Genomic DNA, 25,161 nt, shown 5'->3' with positions numbered 1-25,161 from the left:
ATTTATTAGAAAAAATTTCGGTCCTGGGACCTTGATCAGGTCCCAGGACCGAAACGTCTTCTAATATGACCTGGTGTTTGCTGAAGTGTCTCTAAACACACTGCCCTGTTAATTTTTGGGTAAATCTTAATAATTTTGTATTTATTTAGATCACATCAGTAAAGCCGTCATTGATTTAGTGCTTTTCTATAATAATTTTAATTAACGTGCATTCATATTTAACAATAAAATAAATTAATATTGAAAATAAAAATTTTAAGTATCAATAATAAAATAACCGAGTCCATGGACTCGGATATTAAACCAAAATTATAATGAAATACATTAGTTTAAAATACTTTTTTAATTAATGTATAAGATTTTTTTTTACATTAAGCAATTAAAACAACGTTATTAATTTTTGTATTTGTTCGTTGCAGGGACAAGTTTACATCGCCTGTGATCACGCCAACAGAATTCGAGAGTCATTTCCTGTATTTCCTCCTTCCCCCTTTTTCCCTCATTTCTTCCTCCCTCCCCTCCTATACAAAGAAGTACTTACACACTGATGAACACACGCCATGTTCTACTAGTCAACCAAGACCAGTTTAACACTACACAGTTTCTACTTACGAAGTAATATGTTGTTAATAACCACTAGTCATCTCTCTTCTACTCACTACTCAACTAAGTATTACTTTCAAAAGGGGTAACAGATCAAAAAGTTCAATTACACAACCATTAGCGATTATTTCCCAAAGTGGTGACTCACCCACTACACAATCATTTCGGAATATTTCCTATGTGGTAATCCATCTACCCAGTATCCGCTACACAACCATTTAGGAGCATCATTTCCTTAGTTGTAACCCACTCAGTAATCACTACATAACCATTTAGGAGCATTTCCTAAGTGGTAACCCCACTCAATATCCACTACACAACCATTTAGGAGCATTTCCTAAGTGGTGACCCCACTCAATACCCACTACACAACCATTTAGGAGCATTTCCTAAGTGGTGACCCCACTCAATATCCACTACACAACCATTTAGGAGCATTTCCTAAGTGGTGACCCCACTCAATATCCACTACACAACCATTTAGGAGCATTTCCTAAGTGGTAACCCCACTCAATATCCACTACACAACCATTTAGGAGCATTTCCTAAGTGGTGACCCCACTCAATATCCACTACACAACCATTTAGGAGCATTTCCTAAGTGGTGACCCCACTCAATATCCACTACACAACCATTTAGGAGCATTTCCTAAGTGGTAACCCCACTCAATATCCACTACACAACCATTTAGGAGCATTTCCTAAGTGGTGACCGCACTCAATACCCACTACACAACCATTTAGGAGCATTTCCTAAGTGGTGGCCCCACTCAATATCCACTACACAACCATTTAGGAGCATTTCCTAAGTGGTGACCCCACTCAATATCCACTACACAACCATTTAGGAGCATTTCCTAAGTGGTGACCCCACTCAATATCCACTACACAACCATTTAGGAGCATTTCCTAAGTGGTGACCCCACTCAATATCCACTACACAACCATTTAGGAGCATTTCCTAAGTGGTAACCCCACTCAATATCCACTACACAGCCATTTAGGAGCATTTCCTAAGTGGTAACTCCACTCAATATCCACTACATAACCATTTAGGAGCATTTCCTAAGTGGTGACCCCACTCAATACCCACTACACAACCATTTAGGAGCATTTCCTAAGTGGTGAGCCCACTCAATATCCACTACACAACCATTTAGGAGCATTTCCTAAGTGGTGACCCCACTCAATATCCACTACACAACCATTTAGGAGCATTTCCTAAGTGGTGACCCCACTCAATATCCACTACACAACCATTTAGGAGCATTTCCTAAGTGGTGACCCCACTCAATATTCACTACACAACCATTTAGGAGCATTTCCTAAGTGGTGACCCCACTCAATATCCACTACACAACCATTTAGGAGCATTTCCTAAGTGGTGACCCCACTCAATATCCACTACACAACCATTTAGGAGCATTTCCTAAGTGGTGACCCCACTCAATATCCACTACACAACCATTTAGGAGCATTTCCTAAGTGGTAACCCCACTCAATATCCACTACACAACCATTTAGGAGCATTTCCTAAGTGGTAACTCCACTCAATATCCACTACACAACCATTTAGGAGCATTTCCTAAGTGGTGACCCCACTCAATACCCACTACACAACCATTTAGGAGCATTTCCTAAGTGGTGGCCCCACTCAATATCCAATACACAACCATTTAGGAGCATTTCCTAAGTGGTGACCCCACTCAATATCCACTACACAACCATTTAGGAGCACTTCCTAAGTGGTGACCCCACTCAGTATCTGCTACACAACCATTTAGGAGCATTTCCTAAGTGGTGACCCCATTCACTATCCACTACACAACCATTTAGGAGCATTTCCTAAGCGGTGACCCCATTCACTATCCACCACACAACCATTTAGGAGCATTTCCCAAGTGGTGACCCCACTCACTATCCACTACATAACCATTTAGGAGCATTTTCTAAGTGGTGATCCACTCATTATACACTACACAACCATTCAGGGTCATTTTCCTAAGTGGTAACCCACTCATTTCTCACCATACAACCATTTAGGGTTATTTCCTAAGTGGTTAAACGCTTTCCACTCCACCACTAAGATTGCTACTTAATTGTTAACTTCAGCACCCACCACGTACAGGCATTCTACACACGACATTTCATACTATATTTCTACCAAGTTACGCAACTCTTGCTTCAACTGCCCGAGACAATTACATTCGTTTTCTCACACGATACCTCTGTGGTGCCTACTCCTTTTAACGTATATACACCCACCGTGAGATACTCGCCCTTGTGTAAACACAAAGGTATAAGCTAAGATACTAGGTCTCCAAGGAATTATTTGAAAACAAATTCTTTCATCTTAACTACATCCCCCCCCCATCCCACGTCCAACATGGCTCCTCCTTATTCCGCTGGCATCTTGGCACGTTCTCTGGTCCGAGTGACAGGCAGTGGCAGAGGAAACCCTCAAGACAGCGTTCTATGCGACCTATCCCGAGTGTCAAGTCTAGCTGCCTCGGTTCCTATGCCTAGAAACCTTCCTCCGGCGCTGCTTCGCCCGCCGGGTGAATTACCCGTTGACTCTCTGCGCAATCCTCGCCTCGGAACAAGTACCCAGCATGAGCAACAAACAACGGTTCACCCAGCAGAAGTTGCCAGTGGTCAGCGAAAGCGACCCAGATCTCAGGCTTTCCCAGACGACGAGACTTACTCAGGCTCCAAGATTAGCAAGCCTGATGAGGTCTTCTCTAAGAGCCAGATGAATCAATTATCCTCTGTACCAGTGATACAAGCTGGGTTACAGAACCTTCAGCAGACTAGGCCAACACCTCAAGTGGTCGAACAGAACCACCTCCAGATCAATCCAGCACCTCGGGTGATCGTGGCACAGAACCCCCTTCAGCAGACGACTTCAGCACCTCAGGTGCTACTGGTACAACAAAACCAATCCCAGCAGACCACACCTGCATACCAGGTATTCATGGTACAATTACCATCCGTCTCTCAAAACCAAGTTCAACAGGCCAGACCAACACCCCAGGCAGCAATGACACAGATACAAAACCTACTTCCACATACCAGCACAGTACCCAAGGTTGTAGTAGCACAGCTACAAAACCTACTTCCACAAACCATCACATTGCCCCAGGTTGCTGTAGCACAGCAACAGCCTCTCCAACAGAACAACTTTGCGCCCCAGATAAATCCAGAAGCATTACAAGCCATTCAAGAACAGCTCCAGGCTTTTTCTCCTAGCCTCGGGAGATGCATCTCGCTGAGTGAAGTAGTGGAAGAGTCTAAACAACTGAGAGAAGAAAATGATACGATGCGTAAACAATTGTCTCTCTTCAGGCAGTTGTTCCAAAACAAGGAAAGACTGGCTTCCGTGGCCAAGAGACTGGGTGTTGCAGTTGCTTAGGACTTAATAAAAAAAATTTTGCTCCATAAAAAAACAGGCTGTGACTATTATCCTAATTTTGTAGTTAGGATTTTTTTTTGCTAATAATTTTAATAAATTTACTAAATATGAAAATTAATAATGTAAAATTATGAAGTAAAAAAGCTTAATATATTTTACTTAACCTGTGTAATTTTTTTTTACTATCATTCTCGTTAAAACTTACCAACCCACGACGTTTCCTGTTAGGTCACGTTTCAATGAAATTAATTGTTTACTGTAATTTATTGTTTTTTTTTTTTCAAAATAAACCTTTTGAATTTCAATCAACTTCAGTCTATCCTAAAGTGAAAGGAGTTATGATTATGGATAATGTAATAATTCATGTTAAACGCTAAACCCATGTGGGTCATTCAGCGCATGACTGGTGGAGGCTCGATCCTCCGTCTGCTGAGCTCGAGACAGACGGGCATCCTATTTGTACTCACCTAGATACTTATGATTATGGAAATGTTTGGAATAGTTTTTCATTTTACATTGTAACTTAGAAAGTTAACCTTGTAAAAACTATTACACTTACAACGAAAAAGACTGGGCAGGGGATGCAAAATACCCCCAATTAAAAGTAGGGGCGCCATTGGTACACAAAGAAAACACCACAAGTGTTCGGGGCCCAAGACTGTTCAACAGCCTCCCGCCAAGGATAAGGGAAATTACCAATAAACCCCTGGCTGCCTTCAAGAGAGAGCTGGACAGATACCTAAAGTCAGTGACGGATCAGCCGGGCTGTGGTTCGTACGTTGGACTGCTTGCGGCCAGCAGTAACAGCCTAGTTGATCAGACCCTGGTCGTGACCCGGGCCGCGGGGGCGTTGATCCCCGGAATAACCTCCAGGTAGAAACAATTTACCTGTTTGATCTTAAAGGAAAACAAATATATTACCTAAGACATATCACCTCACACATCATATTTTGTATCATAACATGTTCTTGGGTTCACAAAGTCAAATTCAGTGATAACAATAATAATAATAATCTTCATTCTTAAAAGTACACGATACACCTCATACAGGCCAAGATGACACTATAGACACACTATATAGAAAGCCCCTTGTTATTCATAGCATTTTGGGCAAATTATGTTAATGTTGTCCCCAGGATGCGACCCACGACAGTCTGCTAAAACTCAGGTACCTGTTTACTGCTAGGTGAACAGGGAAAGCAGGTGTCTCTAAGCAATTATACCCTAATGTTTCCACCCATACCGAGAATTGAACCATGGACCTCAGTGTGCGAGCTGAGTGCGCTACCAACCGAGCCATACACCGAAAAGTATATTTTATATATATATATATATATATATATATATATATATATATATATATATATATATATATATATATATATATATATATATATATATATATATATATACACATATCGCTTAGCTTTTATGTATATAGAAAAATTCAACTTAACAACCCTGGAGGACTGATAATACAAGGTCAGTGTGGCTATTTCTTTTAGGTGCTCTTCCCATAATGCGTCCCAAAAGAGTAACCGAACTCCTGAATGCTTATCTACTGCTAGATGAAGAAGGGCAGCAGGTGTTGAGACTTACCCACACATCTCTCCCCAACAATGTATCCAAGACCTTTCGGTTCTCAACCGAAAGCTCTACCACTTAGCTAATATGCCAAGTTACAGACATTTGTAATTTAATTACGTTTGTCAGGAAAGGCAAGCATCTCCCGACACCTGTCGGGAGATACTTGCACCTAACTCCAGTATACTATAGCTCATTCCTGCTGAAGGAGAGGGCCAAACACCCACGTCCTGCCTAGTTTTGCCGGGAGTTTATAGTTTTACAGGGAGTTTATTTAGTTCTACTTCCCCAGGACAGGTAGCGCATGCCTGGCTTGTCACCGAGATCTGGAGAAAGCAATTACACAAAGGCTCTTGAAGTGCGGAATACTCCCATGCAAAGGCATATACCTAAGTGATGAACAGGATTTTGCAGGGAAGAGCTCGCCGAGTAAATCTGGCAACTATACTCTAGCCTGTAATGGAACAGGATTTTTTCAAGTGTGGCAGGGAAGAGATGGCCGAGCAATAGATCTGGCACCCATACTGTAGACTCCTTACGAAAACAGAAGATATTAGACAGACGGTGCAACAAACCCCCAGTGAAAAGCTAGGGTGCCATGAGTACATTAAGAGAAAACTGTGCGGGGCCCCAAGACTGATCAACAGCCTCCCATCATACATAAAGGAAATTACCAACAGACTCCTAGCTGTCTTCAAAATGGAACCGGGCAGATATCTCAATTCAGTACCCGATCAGCCGGGTTGTGGTTCATACGTTGGACTGCGTCCAGCCAGTAGTAACAGCCTGGTTGATCAGGTCCTGATTCACCGGGAAGCCTAGTTGGGGACATGGCTGCAGGGGCATTAATCCCCGGAATGACCTCTAGGTCCACTCAGGGGCCAAGAGTAGCTTCGACAGAGGACCCAACAGACAAAAATTAAGAGATGGGGAGAGAGAGAGAGAGCAGCAGCAGAGGTTTACCTGGAGTTTACCTAGAGGGTTTCGGGGGTCAAGGCCCCCGCGGCCCGGTCTGAGACCAGGCCTCGTGGTGGATCAGGGTCTGATCAACCAGGCTGTTACTCCTGCCACACTCAAGCTGACGTATGAACCACAGCCCGGTTGGTCAGGTACTGACTTTAGGTGCCTGCCCAGTGCCTTCTTGAAGACAGTCAGGGGTCTATTGGTAATCCCCCTTATGTATGCTGGGAGGCAACTGAACAGTCTTGGGCGCCGGACACTTGTGTTGTCCCTCAGTGTACTCGTGGCGCCCCTGCTTTTCATCGGGGGAATGTTGCATCTCCTTCCGAGTCTTTTGCTTTCATATGGAGTGATTCTCGTGTGCAGGTTTGGTACCAATCCCTCCAGGACCTTCCAAGTGTATATTATCATGTCTCTCTCTCGCCTGCGTTCGAGGGAATACAGATCAAGGACCTTCAACCGTTCCCAGTAGATTAGGTGCCTTATCGCACCTGTGTGTGCCGTGAAAGTTCTTTGTACACTCTCCAGGTCTGCAGTGTTGCCAGCCTTGAAGGGGGCCGTTAGTGTACAGCAGTATTCCAGCCTAGATTATAATAAAAAAGAAGCGCTAAACCACAAGGGCTAAACAACGCTGCATTCCAGCCTAGAGAGCACAAGCGATTTGAAGAGAATCATGGGCTTGGCATCCCTAGTTTTGAAGGTTCTCTATCCATCCTATCATTTTCCTAGCGGATGAGGTAGATACATTGTTGTGGTCTTTGAACGCGAGATCCTCTGACATTATCACTCCCAGGTCCTTCACATTACTTTTCCGCTCTATTGTATGGTTAAAATTTGTGGTATGCCCTGACATTTGTTTTAATTTCTTCAAGTTTTCCATATCTGAGTAGTTGAAATTTCTCCTCGTTGAACTTCATATTATTCTGAGTGGCCCATTCGAAGATTTGGTTGATGTCCGCTTGGAGTCTCGCGGTGTCTTCGATGAAGGTCACTGCCATGATGATCCGGGTGTCATCCGGAGCTATGGCTTACATCTCTGTCTATGTCAGAAATGAGGATGAGGAATAGAATGGGAGCGAATACTGTGCCTTGAGGAACAGAGCTTTTTACCGTGGCTGCCTGGGACTTTATTTACTATTACTCTGTGTTCTATTTGTCACGAAGTTGTAGATCCATCTACCATTATTATTATTAGTAGTATAATCAAAAGTAGTAGTAGGTTGGTAGACAGCAACCACCCAGGGAAGTACTACCGTCCTGCCAGATGACTGTGAAACAAAAACCTGTAACTGTTTTGCATGATGGTAGGATTGCTGGTTTCTTTTTCTGTCTCATAAACACGCTAGATAACAGGGATATCTTGCTACTCCTACTTACACTTTGGTCACACTTCACAGACACGCACATGCATATATATATATACATACATCTAGGTTTTTCTCCTTTTTCTAAATAGCTCTTGTTCTTTTTTATTTCTTCTATTGTCCATGGGGAAGTGGAAAAGAATCTTTCCTCCGTAAGCCATGCGTGTCGTATGAGGCGACTAAAATGCCGGGAGCAATGGGCTAGTAACCCCTTCTCCTGTATACATTTACTAAAAAAGAGAAGAAGAAAAACTTTATAAAACTGGGATGCTTAAATGTGCGTGGATGTAGTGCGGATGACAAGAAACAGATGATTGCTGATGTTATGAATGAAAAGAAGTTGGATGTCCTGGCTCTAAGCGAAACAAAGCTGAAGGGGGTAGGAGAGTTTCAGTGGGGGGAAATAAATGGGATTAAATCTGGAGTATCTGAGAGAGTTAGAGCAAAGGAAGGGGTAGCAGTAATGTTAAATGATCAGTTATGGAAGGAGAAAAGAGAATATGAATGTGTAAATTCAAGAATTATGTGGATTAAAGTAAAGGTTGGATGCGAGAAGTGGGTCATAATAAGCGTGTATGCACCTGGAGAAGAGAGGAATGCAGAGGAGAGAGAGATTTTGGGAGATGTTAAGTGAATGTATAGGAGCCTTTGAACCAAGTGAGAGAGTAATTGTGGTAGGGGACCTGAATGCTGAAGTAGGAGAAACTTTTAGAGAGGGTGTGGTAGGTAAGTTTGGGGTGCCAGGTGTAAATGATAATGGGAGCCCTTTGATTGAACTTTGTATAGAAAGGGGTTTAGTTATAGGTAATACATATTTTAAGAAAAAGAGGATAAATAAGTATACACGATATGATGTAGGGCGAAATGACAGTAGTTTGTTGGATTATGTATTGGTAGATAAAAGACTGTTGAGTAGACTTCAGGATGTACATGTTTATAGAGGGGCCACAGATATATCAGATCACTTTCTAGTTGTAGCTACACTGAGAGTAAAAGGTAGATGGGATACAAGGAGAATAGAAGCATCAGGGAAGAGAGAGGTGAAGGTTTATAAACTAAAAGAGGAGGCAGTTAGGGTAAGATATAAACAGCTATTGGAGGATAGATGGGCTAATGAGAGCATAGGCAATGGGGTCGAAGAGGTATGGGGTAGGTTTAAAAATGTAGTGTTAGAGTGTTCAGCAGAAGTTTGTGGTTACAGGAAAGTGGGTGCAGGAGGGAAGAGGAGCGATTGGTGGAATGATGATGTAAAGAGAGTAGTAAGGGAGAAAAAGTTAGCATATGAGAAGTTTTTACAAAGTAGAAGTGATGCAAGGAGGGAAGAGTATATGGAGAAAAAGAGAGAGGTTAAGAGAGTGGTGAAGCAATGTAAAAAGAGAGCAAATGAGAGAGTGGGTGAGATGTTATCAACAAATTTTGTTGAAAATAAGAAAAAGTTTTGGAGTGAGATTAACAAGTTAAGAAAGCCTAGAGAACAAATGGATTTGTCAGTTAAAAATAGGAGAGGAGAGTTATTAAATGGAGAGTTAGAGGTATTGGGAAGATGGAGGGAATATTTTGAGGAATTGTTAAATGTTGATGAAGATAGGGAAGCTGTGATTTCGTGTATAGGGCAAGGAGGAATAACATCTTGTAGGAGTGAGGAAGAGCCAGGTGTGAGTGTGAGGGAAGTTCGTGAGGCAGTAGGTAAAATGAAAGGGGGTAAGGCAGCCGGGATTGATGGAATAAAGATAGAAATGTTAAAAGCAGGTGGGGATATAGTTTTGGAGTGGTTGGTGCAATTATTTAATAAATGTATGGAAGAGGGTAAGGTACCTAGTGATTGGCAGAAAGCATGCATATTATATATATATTATACATATATATTACATATATATTATACATATATATTATAGGGGGATAAGTCTGTTGAGTGTACCTGGTAAAGTGTATGGTAGAGTTATAATTGAAAGAATTAAGAGTAAGACGGAGAATAGGATAGCAGATGAACAAGGAGGCTTTAGGAAAGGTAGGGGGTGTGTGGACCAGGTGTTTACAGTGAAACATATAAGTGAACAGTATTTAGATAAGGCTAAAGAGGTCTTTGTGGCATTTATGGATTTGGAAAAGGCGTATGACAGGGTGGATAGGGGGGCAATGTGGCAGATGTTGCAAGTGTATGGTGTAGGAGGTAGGTTACTGAAAGCAGTGAAGAGTTTTTACGAGGATAGTGAGGCTCAAGTTAGAGTATGTAGGAAAGAGGGAAATTTTTTCCCAGTAAAAGTAGGCCTTAGACAAGGATGTGTGATGTCACCGTGGTTGTTTAATATATTTATAGATGGGGTTGTAAGAGAAGTAAATGCGAGGGTCTTGGCAAGAGGCGTGGAGTTAAAAGATAAAGAATCACACACAAAGTGGGAGTTGTCACAGCTGCTCTTTGCTGATGACACTGTGCTTTTGGGAGATTCTGAAGAGAAGCTGCAGAGATTGGTGGATGAATTTGGTAGGGTGTGCAAAAGAAGAAAATTAAAGGTGAATACAGGAAAGAGTAAGGTTATGAGGATAACAAAAAGATTAGGTGATGAAAGATTGAATATCAGATTGGAGGGAGAGAGTATGGATGAGGTGAACGTATTCAGATATTTGGGAGTGGACGTGTCAGCGGATGGGTCTATGAAAGATGAGGTGAATCATAGAATTGATGAGGGAAAAAGAGTGAGTGGTGCACTTAGGAGTCTGTGGAGACAAAGAACTTTGTCCTTGGAGGCAAAGAGGGGAATGTATGAGAGTATAGTTTTACCAACGCTCTTATATGGGTGTGAAGCGTGGGTGATGAATGTTGCAGCGAGGAGAAGGCTGGAGGCAGTGGAGATGTCATGTCTGAGGGCAATGTGTGGTGTGAATATAATGCAGAGAATTCGTAGTTTGGAAGTTAGGAGGAGGTGCGGGATTACCAAAACTGTTGTCCAGAGGGCTGAGGAAGGGTTGTTGAGGTGGTTCGGACATGTAGAGAGAATGGAGCGAAACAGAATGACTTCAAGAGTGTATCAGTCTGTAGTGGAAGGAAGGCGGGGTAGGGGTCGGCCTAGGAAGGGTTGGAGGGAGGCGGTAAAGGAGGTTTTGTGTGCGAGGGGCTTGGACTTCCAGCAGGCATGCGTGAGCGTGTTTGATAGGAGTGAATGGAGACAAATGGTTTTTAATACTTGACGTGCTGTTGGAGTGTGAGCAAAGTAACATTTATGAAGGGATTCAGGGAAACCGGCAGGCCGGACTTGAGTCCTGGAGATGGGAAGTACAGTGCCTGCACTCTGAAGGAGGGGTGTTAATGTTGCAGTTTAAAAACTGTAGTGTAAAGCACCCTTCTGGCAAGACAGTGATGGAGTGAATGATGGTGAAAGTTTTTCTTTTTCGGGCCACCCTGCCTTGGTGGGAATCGGCCAGTGTGATAATAAAAAAAATAATCAAAAAGAAGCGCTAAACCACAAGGGCTAGATCCATCTACCAACTTTTCCCGTTATTCCTTTATCCCGCATTTTGTGTGCTATTACACCATGGTCACATTTGTCGAAAGCTTTTGCAAAGTCTGTGTATACTACATCTGTATTTTGTATATCCTCTACAGCAGGAGTAAACTGGAGAGAAAAAGACACTCCCTCTACAGAAGACGACGAAGAGTCACTGAGCTCCTCAGGAGTGCTAGAATATCTGATACACGAAAGGAGGCGTTGACCAGGGAAGTGGAAACTATCGAACTTAAGTTAAATGACACTTACAGGAACCAGGAGAGACAGGAGCAGCTTAAAGCTATTAGTGAAATTGAAAGAAATTCAAAATATTTCTTTTCACATGCCAAAAACAAGGCAAATACCACATCTAGTATCGGGCCCTTACTCAAGACAGGATGGGACTTACACAGATGACAACAAGGAAATGAGTTTAATATTGAAATCCCAGTACGATTCTGTGTTTAGTGAACCACTAATCGGTCTGAGGATCGACGACCCAAATGATTTCTTCATGAATGAGCCTCAAAACTCCATAAATTTATGCCAAATTTCCATTACCCTAACTCCGATAGATTTCGAAAAAGCCATTGACAACATGCCCATGCACTCAGCCCTGGGCCCAGACTCGTGGAACTCTGTTTTCATTAAGAACTGCAAGAAACCCCTCTCGCGTGCCCTAAGTACACTATGAAGGAGGAGCTTGGACATGGGTGAAATTCCACAGTCACTTAAAACAACGGATATAGCCCCACTCCATAAAGGTGGCAGCAAAGCATTAGCTAAAAACTATAGACCAATAGCTCTGACGTCCCACATCATAAAAATCTTTGAAAGAGTGCTAAGAAGCAGGATTGCAAATCACCTGGATTCCCAAAATCTGCACAATCCAGGGCAACATGGGTTCAGGGCAGGTCGCTCCTGCCTCTCACAACTACTGGATCACTATGATATGGCCTTGGATGCACTGGAAGAAAATCAGAATACAGATGTAATATACACAGACTTTGCAAAAGCACTTGACAAATGCGATCATGGCGTAATAGCCCATAAAATACGTGCTAAAGGAATAACTGGGAAAGTGGGGAGATGGGCCTTCAACTTCCTAACAAATCGAACACAAAGAGTAGTGGTCAACGGAGTTAAATCGGAGGCTGCCATAGTGAAGAGCTCTGTTCCACAAGGCACAGTACTCGCCCCCATCTTATTCCTTATCCTCATATCAGACATAGACAGAGATATACATCACAGCACCGTATCATCCTTTGCGGATGATACTAGGATCTGCATGAGGCTGTCATCTGCTGAGAACGCGGTTAACCTCCAAGAAGATATAAACAAAGTTTTCCAGTGGGCAACGGTAAACAATATGATGTTTAATGAGCACAAATTCCAACTACTCCGTTATGGAAAATTGGAGGAGATAATAACTAGAACAGAGTATACTACAGACTGGCCATACAATAGAGCGGAAAAATAATGTAAGGGACCTGGGAGTAGTAATGTCTGAGGATCTCACTTTCAAGGATCACAACAGTGCCATGATCGCACGTGCAAAGAAAATGATAGGATGGATAATGAGAACGTTCAAAACGAGAGATGCCAAGCCAGTGATGATCCTTTTCAAATCACTTGTTCTCTCTAGGCTGGAATACTGCTGTACATTAACATCTCCATTCAAAGCAGGTGAAATCGCAGATCTAGAGAGTGTACAGAGATCCTTTACTGCACGTATAAGCTCTGTCAAGCACCTTACCTACTAGGAACGCTTGGAAGCACTTGACTTGTACTCGTTGGAACGCAGGAGGGAGAGATATATCATAATCTACACTTGGAAAATCTTGGAAGGAATGGTCCCAAATCTGCACACAAAAATCACTCCCTACGAAAGTAAAAGACTGGGCAGGCGACGCAAAATGCCCCCAATAAAAAGTAGGGGCGCCATTGGTACACTAAGGGAAAACACCACAAGTGTCCGGGGCTCAAGACTGTTCAACAGCCTCCTATCAAGCATTAGGGGACTTGCCAATAAACCCCTGGCTGCCTTCAAGAGAGCTGGACAGATACCTAAAGTCAGTGCCGGATCAGCCGGGCTGTGGCTCGTACGTTGGACTGCGTGCGGCCAGCAGTAACAGCCTAGTTGATCAGGCCCTGATCCATCGGGAGGCCTGGTCATGGACCGAGCCGCGGGGGCGTTGATCCCCGGAATAACCTCCAGGTAACCAGTGGTCCAGTAGCTGGGACAGGCAGGAGCGACTTGCTCTAAACCCGTGTTGCCCTGGGTTGTGTAATTGATGGGTATCTAGGTGGTTGGCGATCTTGCTTCTTAGAACCCTCGCTAAGATTTTTATAATATGGGATGTTAGTGCTATCGGTCTGTAGTTCTTTGCAATTGCTTTACTGCCACCTTTGTGGAGTGGGGCTATGTCTGTTGTCTTTAGTGTGTGTGGGATGACCCCTGTGTCCATGCTCCCTCTCCATAAAATGCTGAAGGCACGCGATAGGGGCTTCTTGCAATTCTTGACGAACACGGAGTTCCACGAGTCTGGGTGGGCCTGGGGCAGAGTGCATGGACATGTCATTAATTGCCTCTTCAAAGTCTTGTGGAGTTAGAATAATATCTGAGATTTTTGGGATGACTAAATTTTGGGTTTCGTTCATAAAACCCCTTAGAGTGAGCAGTGGCTAGCTGAACACTGAGTCATATTGGGACTTAGTATCTCACTCATTTCTTGGCTATCATCTGTGTAAGTCCCATCCCGCCTAAGCAGGGGCCCAATACTGGATGTTGTTTTTCCCTTATTATTATTATAATTAAAAAGAAGCGCTAAGCCACAAGGGCTATACAGCTGTTTTTCCCTTAGATTTGGCATGATTAGTATTTTTATTTTCGATTTTCTTTATGGCTTTTGGTTCTTCCTGAGATTCTCGTCTCCTATAAGATTCCTTCAGCTTAAGATCGATATTTGCAATTTCACTGACTAGTGCCTCCCGTCGTATTTCATATATACTGATATACTGAGTAGGTTTTAACCTGGGATCCATATTTCGTTGTCATAATGATCCTTTATGTGGGTCTCTGTGAAAGCTGCAAACATTGCATTTGACCCCGTGTGCAGTCCCTTGATGTAAGGAATTTTGTTGTTTTTTGACGGCTTTATTATTATTATTATTATAATCAAAAAGAAGCGCTAAGCCACAAGGGCTATACAGCTGTTTTTCCCTTAGATTTGGCATGAGAAGTATTTTTATTTTCGATTTTCTTTATGGCTTTTGGTTCTTCCTGAGATTCTCGTCTCCTATAAGATTCCTTCAGCTTAAGATCGATATTTGCAATTTCACTGACTAGTGCCTCCCGTCGTATTTCATATATACTGATATACTGAGTAGGTTTTAACCTGGGATCCATATTTCGTTGTCATAATGATCCTTTATGTGGGTCTCTGTGAAAGCTGCAAACATTGCATTTGACCCCGTGTGCAGTCCCTTGATGTAAGGAATTTTGTTGTTTTTTGACGGCTTTAGACTCTGTATGCTTGCAAAGACAAATGTTCTATTGGTGGAATTTTGGGGAGTTTTATTTGCTGGGTCTAGTATCTGTTGTTCTGGGGTAGAAGCCAATGTCTATGCGTCTGCTCCAGAAGTGTTTTCAGGTGGTGTGGGATTGTTGTCATTTCTTGCCAGTCTTTTTTCCCTCCTGGCCCTAAAAAAAACTCTGTCCCTGGAGAAGTTGTGGCTGCTCTCTCTGTTTCCCATAGTCTGGCTGGTCTGTGTCTTCTAGTCCCCTTTAGGTGATGTACCTGGCAGTATGCAATGTAGCATTTTCTTTCATGGATTGATGAGTGACACATTTCTGGGTGAAATAAGTTGCAAGGAGAGAAGTTGCGCTCTCCTGTTGTCATGTGGGTGCGGAATTTTTTGGGATGGTCAAAGGTGCATGTCCCACCTGTTTTACCAGATATACCATGCCTATAGATACCCAAGGCATAGTATTTACATAAATTGTACTTCTGTTTGCTAGGATTTATTGTAACTGCGTTCACTGCTGGTGCATTTATTTTTCCCGTTTCCTCTATCTTTTACCCCTGTATGGACATCAGTGCTTCCATCAGGTTTTGCTGGTAGTGTGTTGACACTATTCCCTGAGGTATCATCCCATTTTGATCCAGCTCCAGCAGTCTCTTTTGAACCTCTGTGAACTGAATAAGGTGGTCTTCAGTGTCCTCCAGGATAATACTAGTACCCTCATGAGCGCTATCTTCTAAGACATCACTAGGACCCTCTGGAGTACTTTCCTCCAGGACAACACTAGCACCCTCAGGAGCACTGTCCAAGACAGCCCCATCCCTACCACCCATCTTTTTTTCCCAGCTGTCATACCATGCTAACATGTCTTTCAAGGATGTTTTATTGGTGTTCTTGTCTTTTAATATAGATGTCATTTCCTCATACAGGTGTATCTCGTTTGGGCAGACCCAAAAACATCTCTCCGAGTTTATGTCAAGTGTGGTCACTGGTTTAAAATCCCTGCATATACTATGGGACCACTGACCACACAGATGACAAGCAATCCAGGCCTGTCTTCGTCCCTTACCCTTTCTGCAGACTACACAGATCTTCATGGTGGTGGTTATCTTACAATACTAGACAACTCTCCTAGCTAACTAGTCTATAATTCCCCGAAGTATTTAATTTTTTGTAACAGTTCTTCCGATTTGGCTTTATTTCCAAAGAAAATAAATAGGATACTACCAGTTGCCTAATGAGACGAGTCCACTACTCCCCAAATTACCCATCAACGCGACAAGCATCGTCAACTGACTTTCGGGATCAACCCTTACCCTAACCCAGGATACATTCCCACAATGGCCTAGAATTGACAGAGCAAGGGTTACCAACACTGCCTTTTCAAGACGGAGTGCTTGAGGCACTAGCTAATAATGAGCGAGAGCGAACCCGCAAGAGCGCAAAGGGTTACATACAGTCACTATTCCTGGAACAAAGGTAACCTCAGGCAATACTTCCTCCGTCAGATAATCACCTGATAAACCATGTGTCACTGGGTGGTACACCTGACTATGCAGTTCCCTTTGGGTGGTGCGAAGCACCTTAATACTGCAATTGGTGAGAACATATAAAGAGTACAAGACAAGGACCCCTTCCATCATCTGGAGCAAACCTTAACGCATGGGGAAAAAAATACCTGCTACGTAATCCAAATAGAGGAGGGAGAGACTCGCTGGGTTCTTAGGCTAAGCCTCAAACCTCGCCACCATGGTAAGGCGATTCAATTTTAGCCAGGATTCACAGTGTGAGACATCAGTTGTGGTTAATAAAGATATTCACGGCATTTAAATATCATTTACTCGCGTGTCAGTATTTTCATAATTCCAGTTACAAACAGGACAAGTGTCCTGAAACGGTTCTTTGTCGAATGTTCCCAAAGTTAAATTCTCGTCTATTAACAAAAAAATGAGCGAAAATAAATTAATGCTAATAAGCTCAATATATAAAGGCAATATTTTTGTAGTGGAAATAGGGAATCAAGACCCACCGAGTAGACAACGCAATTCAGTCACACTTTCATTACGGGGTCTGTTACACAATTAAGCCACTGTAAAATATTAACCGATCAGTAACTGGCTCCGCAAGCTCACAGGAACTAACTTTTACACCCCATTTACAACAGAGGATCACTACCGGGCCGCGTCTTAAAAAATTAAATTCATTATCTTACCTTAGAGAGTAGAATACAGCAGCAGCAGAGTTCAGTATAACACGTCACGTTAAAACGAGTGTCATCTCGAAGTGATTCACTCCACACATTCTAAATTTACAAATAGAAAACATTGACTTAGTTGCTACACATTTTCAAATCTATTTAATAACGACTTTTGAACTGTAATTTATTGTAAGTGTAATGAAAATAATTTGTAACTACACTAGTTATAAATGAAGAACATTTAGTTTTACATTAATTTTATTCATTTTATATCCTAGGGGAGGGAGGGGCACTATGAAATTAATACGGAATCTTTTACTGGGAAACGCTAAGCCTGCTATGGCCATACAACGCCTGGGGAATGGCAGGCAGTCAAGTTTGATCCGAGGAAGGGAAGAAATTACTCCCTTTCTTGTAATGGAGAGCCCTCCCGCCCCTTCCTAGATGGTGGATGAATAAGGAACTACTTTGGACGTTTAAACTATGAAAAATACATCACTACATCCCTAACTTTCAAGGGGAGGCTGTGCCTATATGCGAGGAAAGGACTCATGGTCCAAGGAATTCGAGTTGCCTTCCCATTCTTCAAATATGACCTCTCATACCACAGGCGCTGTATGACCATGCTAGTTTAGCGCTTCCCCAAGAGCATAATGCACTGTGTATAGACACCCTTGATATTCAGCTCTAAGAAGTTCTAGGGGTGTGCCAAAGTAACCATATCCGTGAATATCAGTAAATTCTAATGGTATCGGTATAAGCTTAAAACGAAGTATCGGTAAAAACCTTTGTATTGTTCTATCCCAAGACTAAAAACTACTGAGTAAGCCTCAGTAAGAGGCCCGTAATGTCCATTGTGCAATTATGAAATTGTCTTACATGAACGTGGTACTGTGGCTTTATAAAAAAAAGTACATTTCAAACATATAATTGTGACTGTCGAATCCTGTCTGAATATCTCTATAGTCTTACTATTATTATAAAAAAGAAGCGCTAAACCCACTAGGGTCATACAACGCTGCTACAGTCTTAGCAGTTACCTGTGGTAGGCTGCAATTTGCAACAACCATACTGAACCTCACAAAAAAAAAAAATGAAATGTACGCGTACCTAAGTCAATTGTTTACGATCCTCTCAGTCAATTTATCGAGTCAATGAATCATACCCGCACTGCTCATTACGAGGCTTTAAAATCTCAAGAATAGATTTTAGCTGTGTGAGAACACTATGCATGCAAATGGCTCTTCAAGTACAGCAAACAGTTTACAAATGCTTCAGGCAGATGTTTAAGCTTTTACAAAAATCCTCCACTAGGAGGAAACTTAGTTACCAATAAATTAGATATCCCCTTCATATTTAACAAAACAAAAGAAAATCAAAGCAGCCTGTCGTCTAAAGAGGACGGATTTTTCGTACACATTACAGTTAGTTGATTTCTACCCAATATAAGCTTCTATATAATCGAACATTAGTTTAGATTACGGTAATGTATGTTAGGTAAAAGGGCACATGCAACTAATGAGACATTTTATTGTGGCACGTGTGTTCTTTTACTTAACATGGTCAGTATTCTACCAACATTATTACATTAACGTAAATCAACCTACACTGAATTATAAATTATAACAACCTAACAACAAAGGCAGCTGACGTCTAGCAGCGACTGAAGGGGGCGACAAGGCAATTAATTGTTGCATAAGACTAAGTATTTTCTCTAGTTACTGTAAATATTTATCAATAAGATACCTCAAACAACAACTGAGAAAAGACTGAGAAAGGACTGAATTACTGAAATGCCCTTTGGCAGGAAGGTAGTCCTACATGGGACGACGTAAGGTTGTTTGGACACTTGGTGCCGAGAGAACAATGCTAATACGAATTTCTAATGATACAATGTCCTCTAAATGTCTTATCTTTATTTCACAAAAAAATAAAGTTTGCTAGTTCTTGGAATGTTGTAAAAACTCTGCCCTTTACTTCCACATAACTCCCAAAATATTTGGAATATTTCCAAAAATGTATCATCAGAAATTAGATATATAATTATTTTACAATTTCTGTGAATATTATTCCACTTAAGTAATAAAGGCCTACCTTAGCGAAATAAGTGAATAAGTTACTTCCGAGATATTGGCCTGGAGCGCCGGCCGGCCCGCAGTCTCGAAAAAAAAAAAATATATATATATATAATATATATATATATATATATATATATATATTAATATATATATATATATATTATATATATATTATATATATATATATATATATTATATATATATTATATATATATATATATATATATATATATATATATATATATAATATATTATATATATATTATATATATATTATATATATTTATATATATATATATATATATATATATTATATATATATTATATATATTATATATATTATATATATATATATATATATATATATATATATATATATATATATATATATATATATATATATATATATATATATATATATATATATATTATATATATTATATATATATATATATATATATATATATATAGCGAAAATCGCGTTTATTTCGGTGTATTTCTTAGTAAACTGATGTTCTAGTTCAGTTATCCTCTTCAAAACACTGTTTTCTCTTACTCAAAGATGACAGAGAGGAGTAACTCATGTATATCGAAATATTCCTAGTGGACTCTGGCCGTATTGTGGCCTATTTTATTCAGTCTAGAGTATATAACATGTTTGTATGTTATTTATAGTGTTTATTATATCATATTAGATCAATTCTGATAGATGAATAAGCCGTAGAGTTGATATATAAAAGTAATAATTAAGTGATTTCTACTGGCTCTCTCTGGAGCGGGAATACTGCCGGTGTTCCCAGATGGTTCCTGATTGGCTAGAAGTCTACGGATAAGCTCCGCCTACTGTTTTATAATGCCAAATAGTCAATTATATTAGAAAGAATGCAAGAAAAAGCGATAAAAAAACAAGGAAAAAATTCCAAAAAATATATGGGCTGTGAGCAGACGTGCTACCCACATCACCGTCACCATACCTGATATAAATGACTATAATTTCCCAATGGAAATAAGTCACTCTGACTTTTTTGGGTTATCCTAGGTTCTCTACACATCTGCTATGTATGATTTGTGTATACCTGAATAAACTTACTTACTTACTAACTAACATTGATTCTTGTATCATTGTGTTGCCAAAGAGTTAAGCTATTTTTCTATACGAATAACTCAATTTCCATAATTTCTCGATTTTTTTTTTTTGAGAGCGCGCGGAAAATTGCCTTGTCGACCCCTGAAAGCGCGCTCATCTCACAGTGTCCGTGGTTCGATCTCCGGCACAGGTGAAAACGTTGGGCATGTTTTCTTACACCTGCTGTCTCGGATCACCTAGCAGTAAGTAGGTACTTGGGTGTTAGTCCACTGTTGTAGGTGGGATCCTGGGGGGACACGATTAATGGACCACAATGGAAATAAGATGCAAAACCCAAACAAATCTTACCTTGTAGTTCCTGCCAGTTCTGAGAATTATTATAATAAAAAAAAGAAGCACTAAACCACAAGGGCTATACAGCGCTGCCCACTTCTCAGAAATTTACGCGTATTCGTACCGACACCGAAAATATAGGAAAAACTGGTTCGAAGAACCGGATGGAAATCACTCCAAGATCGTTTTGACCGAGGCAAGATTTTGGAAATATTTTCCGGCCAGCTATCCGAGTTTTCTGTCAGTCAAGGGCAGCGCCAAAATTTCTATATTAAGCTTGGGGAACTGAAGGAATTCAGGGGGATTAAAGATAAGATAAGATTTCGTTCGGATTTTTAACCCCGGAGGGTTAGCCACCCAGTATAACCCAAGAAAGTCAGTGCGTCATCGAGGACTGTCTAACTTATTTCCATTGGGGTCCTTAATCTTGTCCCCCAGGATGCGACCCACACCAGTCGACTAACACCCAGGTACCTATTTGCTGCTAGGTAAACAGGACAACAGGTGTAAGGAAACGTGTCGAAATGTTTCCACCCGCCGGGAATCGAACCCGGGCCCTCCGTGTGTGAAGCGGGAGCTTTAGCCACCAGGCCCTAGCCTCTTGACGTTGGTCCTTCATCCAACGTTTCCTAGAATAGATACTGGAATTTACACCCCCCCTCCCCCCTCACTCAATTCTGAGTTAAGAATGACCAATATTTTGATAGCCGCCTATAGATCAACCGAACGGTACTCCGTGGCTTGGTGGCAAAGCTCTCGCTTCACACGGTGAGGGTCTGGGTTCGGTTCCTGGCAAAGGGATGGAAACATTGAGCATGTTTCCTTACACCGGTTGTTCATGTTTACCCATCAGTAATGATATTAGGTTATCCGGGTGTTAGTCGACTGGCGTAGGTTGCATCTCGGGACAAAACTGACCTGATGTGCCCGAAATGCTCTGCATAACAGACGGTTTTCTATATAGCAGTATGTCATTGATGTCGGCTAGGCCTGTATACCTTGTATATGTACTTGTAGAAATGAGGATACTATTATTTTAATTATATTATCCACCAAAGGGTTTTGGGTAAACGTATTCACCGAGGGTTATGGAATGCTAGCCTAGGCTACATCTGAAGGTGGAGGCATTACCTCTTATTTACCGTCCAATTTTTTTCACAAGGTGTTCATATGGGTATATTAGGGTGAAGAACTTTCGTGGTGATAACGCTAAAAAAAAAAACTTTATATGGCAACACTCGTGTATGCCGACTGGAAAATAGGGCATAGGAAAAATAGTGTTGATGAGTGCATGTAATTAAAAATTATAATAATAAAGAAGCGCTACACCTACTTGAATTTATCATATTCCCAATGTATGAAAATGCAATATCTTGTACCTTTTAGAAAAACTGAAATTTAAAAAAAAAAATCAAAGACTAATAACAAAATATTCTGAATGATGAAAATTTTGATATGAATTTCAAGAACAATTTGTATAATATGAGTCTTCAATAAATAATGAAACTACGCACACGGACAGCCAAATAACTTCCGAGATAATAGCGGTACGGAAGTGAGTTTAGTTTTCCAATGTCAACAGTTTTTCTAACCACACATTTTTGCCTCAGAGTTGTATAAAAAGTTATACATCAAAACAAAATAATAAATAATTTTAGAACTGTCTACAAAATACCAAAACAACCTCAAATCTACTATATTTGACGGGAAACTATTCCGGCAAAATTCGTAATTTCCGGTAACCAGTTTAGAAAAATCGCAGAAACAAACTTTAAACACTAAAAAATTCCTTGAATTTTGCTCTAATTTTTCGTTTGACAAGAGAAAAAAAAACAGTAAAAGTTTTTCTGGAAGACGCTTTCTCCCCAAAGCCGTCCTTTAGTATTCATACATCAAAATATCTGAAAACTCCCGCCCGAGTATCGAAACCTCAAACGTGAAGGTCTTCCAAAAAGCCACCAAGTTCACATCCTACGACTGAAGACCTGAGTAAAATATTCGAGTTTCTAGCAAGAGAGGTGAATTACACACATGTGCAACACCTGGGAATTTTTATTCTGAAGTTTCGCCCACCAGCATCTTCATCAATTCAATACAGAAGTTATACTGTCTCTAACAACCTCTGAATTGATAAACCCACTGGCTGACAAAAAGTCTTAAGAATTAAGATATCCAGGTTTTGCGTATGTAATTCATTGGAGAGTACAAACAGGAAGAGCGTCACGTACAGCGTTCAGCAGACGGAGGATCAAGCCTCCACAATGTCTGGAGCTGAATAACCCACACGAGTTTAGCGCTTAAAATTATGTATGAATGAGATTTTTTCATTAACTGAATTATATTGTATTTATTTGTATAGATAACTTAAAGATGCGTCATCTAGTCATCCCCACCTCCCCCCCCCCCCGTTAACAAATGATAGTGATGGAACGATATCAAAATTTTTTTGCGATATCGATACCATCAAAATTAACCAATACCCACTGATACCGATACTCTGGCACAGCCCTACTTTATACAGTATTACATAGGGTTAGTTTCGTGAAAATTTAAAAAAAAAAATGCACAGGCATTTAGGCGATTTTTTTTTAGAGCCTGAAAGCTGGTAAAATATTTCCTACAATCGTTGCTATGAAGACGAATCAAGATAAAAATTTGCGGTGAGGAGGAGGAAAGGGGTGGGGGGTATAAATGGTAGTTAGTTTAATAAAGAACAAAAAAGGCACAATACCGTGGTAATATAGATTGGTAAAGTTTCTGGGTGATGAAGCCTATTTGCTATAGTAACCCTGGAGGGTTATTTTAAGTAGCCCCGGATGCAACCCATAAAAACGAAATGAAGCCTAGTTTTACATGTACTGCTAGGTAGTAGGGACAGGTGTCAGATCTGCCCACGTCTGACGCTTCAGGGTTCGACCTGCATAATCACGTTTATAACGCTGAATTCACAAGCTGAAAGCTATTACCTTATTTCAAAGAATAGCCACAAGTCTTCTATCTGCTCATTTCAGAACCCAGTCCTGAGGTATACTACCCCCCCCCCTCCCTCCCCTCAAGTCACCTATTTCCCAGGTACCTATTTACCGATAAGTGAACAGGGGAAACAGGGACAAGGATTGTTGCATTCAAAAGGGGGCATAACATATATATTTTTTTTTTGCTACTTACAAAAAAGTATCATGGGGGAGCGCTAAACCCGTGGGAGGGGGAAGGGAAGGTATGTAGGCTTAATTCAGGGAACTGGAGCACAAATCCAATTCCCAAGACGAAGAGCCTCTCACCAGCATCAAGGAACCTCCCTTGAGGGGATACAGGGGTCAAAAAAAAAAAAAAATGTACATCAATTTTTTTGGAAGAGCCCTCCCCCCACCACTTTCTCGCTTCTCAATTATTATTATTATTATAATCAAGGGGGAAGCGCTAAACCCGGAGGATTATACAGCGCCTGGGGGGGGGGATGTGGAAGGCATTCAGGCTTAATTCGGGGAACTGGAGCACAGATCCAATTCCCTAAATCAAGAGCCCCTCACCAACATCAAGGAACCTTCCTTGAGGGGCTCGCTTCTCAAGAACGCTATAATATTCGTGAGTGCTAAACCCGTAGGGGTCAAACAGCACCTAGGGTTATGGGTAGCCTTCAACTTCGATCCAAGGAAAGTGAGCACAGATCCAGTTCCCTAGATAAAAAGCCACTCACTGGCATCGACCCAAATCGAGTGGACAATATTGTAGTCATATTAATCACTGAATAATCAGTCGAGTACTACATTACACACAGGTAAAAATAACTTACATAAATGGTAAAAACATGACATAGAACATACAGAAAATAAAAAAAACAAAAGCATAATCTTACAAGAAAAACACTGCACACCCTCCTCCTCCAGCAGCAGGAAGATGACTGCTGCCACCGTCAGGTTGTTCCTCCCTCACCCCTGGTGGTTACTTAACAAATTATACTTCATTTCAGCTTATAGTTTATACAGAAATGGGCGACACTTCAGAGTATGTTGAAAGCCCATAGTTATGCAGATCATTATAATCATAACTAAGCGCTAAACCCGTAAGGGTCATACAGTACTGCAGTTATGGAGAACATTTTACACCAAACTCGGCATAAAAGGAACTCCCAACACCATATTAATATATTTTTTACCATTTATTTCATTCTGGCTGCAACCGAGTTAACTTTCAATTGGTCATAAGAGACGCCGAGAAGCGCATTTCCTTATCACTAACTCCGGTCAACTACATCTCAACAAGAATATATACTATATTTATACACTGAAAGGTTTATCTGTGTATAAATACACTCAGTTTACTTTAGGTCTTATTTTTTATGGTGAACAGTTGGCATGCGGCTTAATTAACGCTCCTGTACTCAATAGGTGTTAAACCCAATTAATAAACTTACCAGCTTCAACGCATGTAAGAGGCATAGTAGGTTTTCCTTATCGGCATTGTTTATAGTAGGTATTCCTCACAGGTATTCCTTATAGGAATCCTTTATACTTGGTATTCTTCATAGGAACGCTG

At 41.0% G+C, this 25,161-nt stretch overlaps 2 protein-coding genes and 1 long non-coding RNA gene across 3 annotated transcripts in view; 2 read left to right on the top strand and 1 right to left on the bottom strand.

The window, feature by feature from the left end:
* The window catches only part of LOC128686849 (uncharacterized), a 2,417-nt gene extending 1,389 nt beyond the window's left edge, over positions 1-1,028 (top strand). The window contains exon 2 of the long non-coding RNA XR_011391689.1: positions 420-1,028. This is a non-coding gene — a long non-coding RNA (uncharacterized lncRNA). The remainder of the gene's footprint in view (positions 1-419) is intronic.
* sim (single-minded) overlaps positions 1-24,498 on the bottom strand; it is a 649,835-nt gene extending 625,337 nt beyond the window's left edge. The window contains exons 1-2 of the mRNA XM_070082428.1: positions 24,482-24,498; positions 17,143-17,232 (exon numbers count right to left, since the gene is read on the bottom strand). The gene's annotated coding sequence lies outside the window, so the exon portion shown is untranslated. The remainder of the gene's footprint in view (positions 1-17,142; positions 17,233-24,481) is intronic.
* On the top strand, positions 2,485-4,320 carry LOC138850912 (transcription factor SPT20 homolog). Its single transcript, XM_070082425.1, has one exon. The coding sequence runs from the start codon at positions 2,990-2,992 to the stop codon at positions 4,013-4,015; it is 1,026 nt and encodes a 341-aa protein (XP_069938526.1). The 5' UTR covers positions 2,485-2,989; the 3' UTR covers positions 4,016-4,320.
* Positions 24,499-25,161: the final 663 nt, after the last annotated feature.

This window comes from Cherax quadricarinatus, chromosome 7, assembly GCF_038502225.1.
Source record: "Cherax quadricarinatus isolate ZL_2023a chromosome 7, ASM3850222v1, whole genome shotgun sequence".
Lineage (NCBI taxonomy): Eukaryota > Metazoa > Arthropoda > Malacostraca > Decapoda > Parastacidae > Cherax > Cherax quadricarinatus.
Note: the sequence above shows the minus strand (reverse complement) of the source record. Positions and strands in the feature narration are given on the sequence as shown.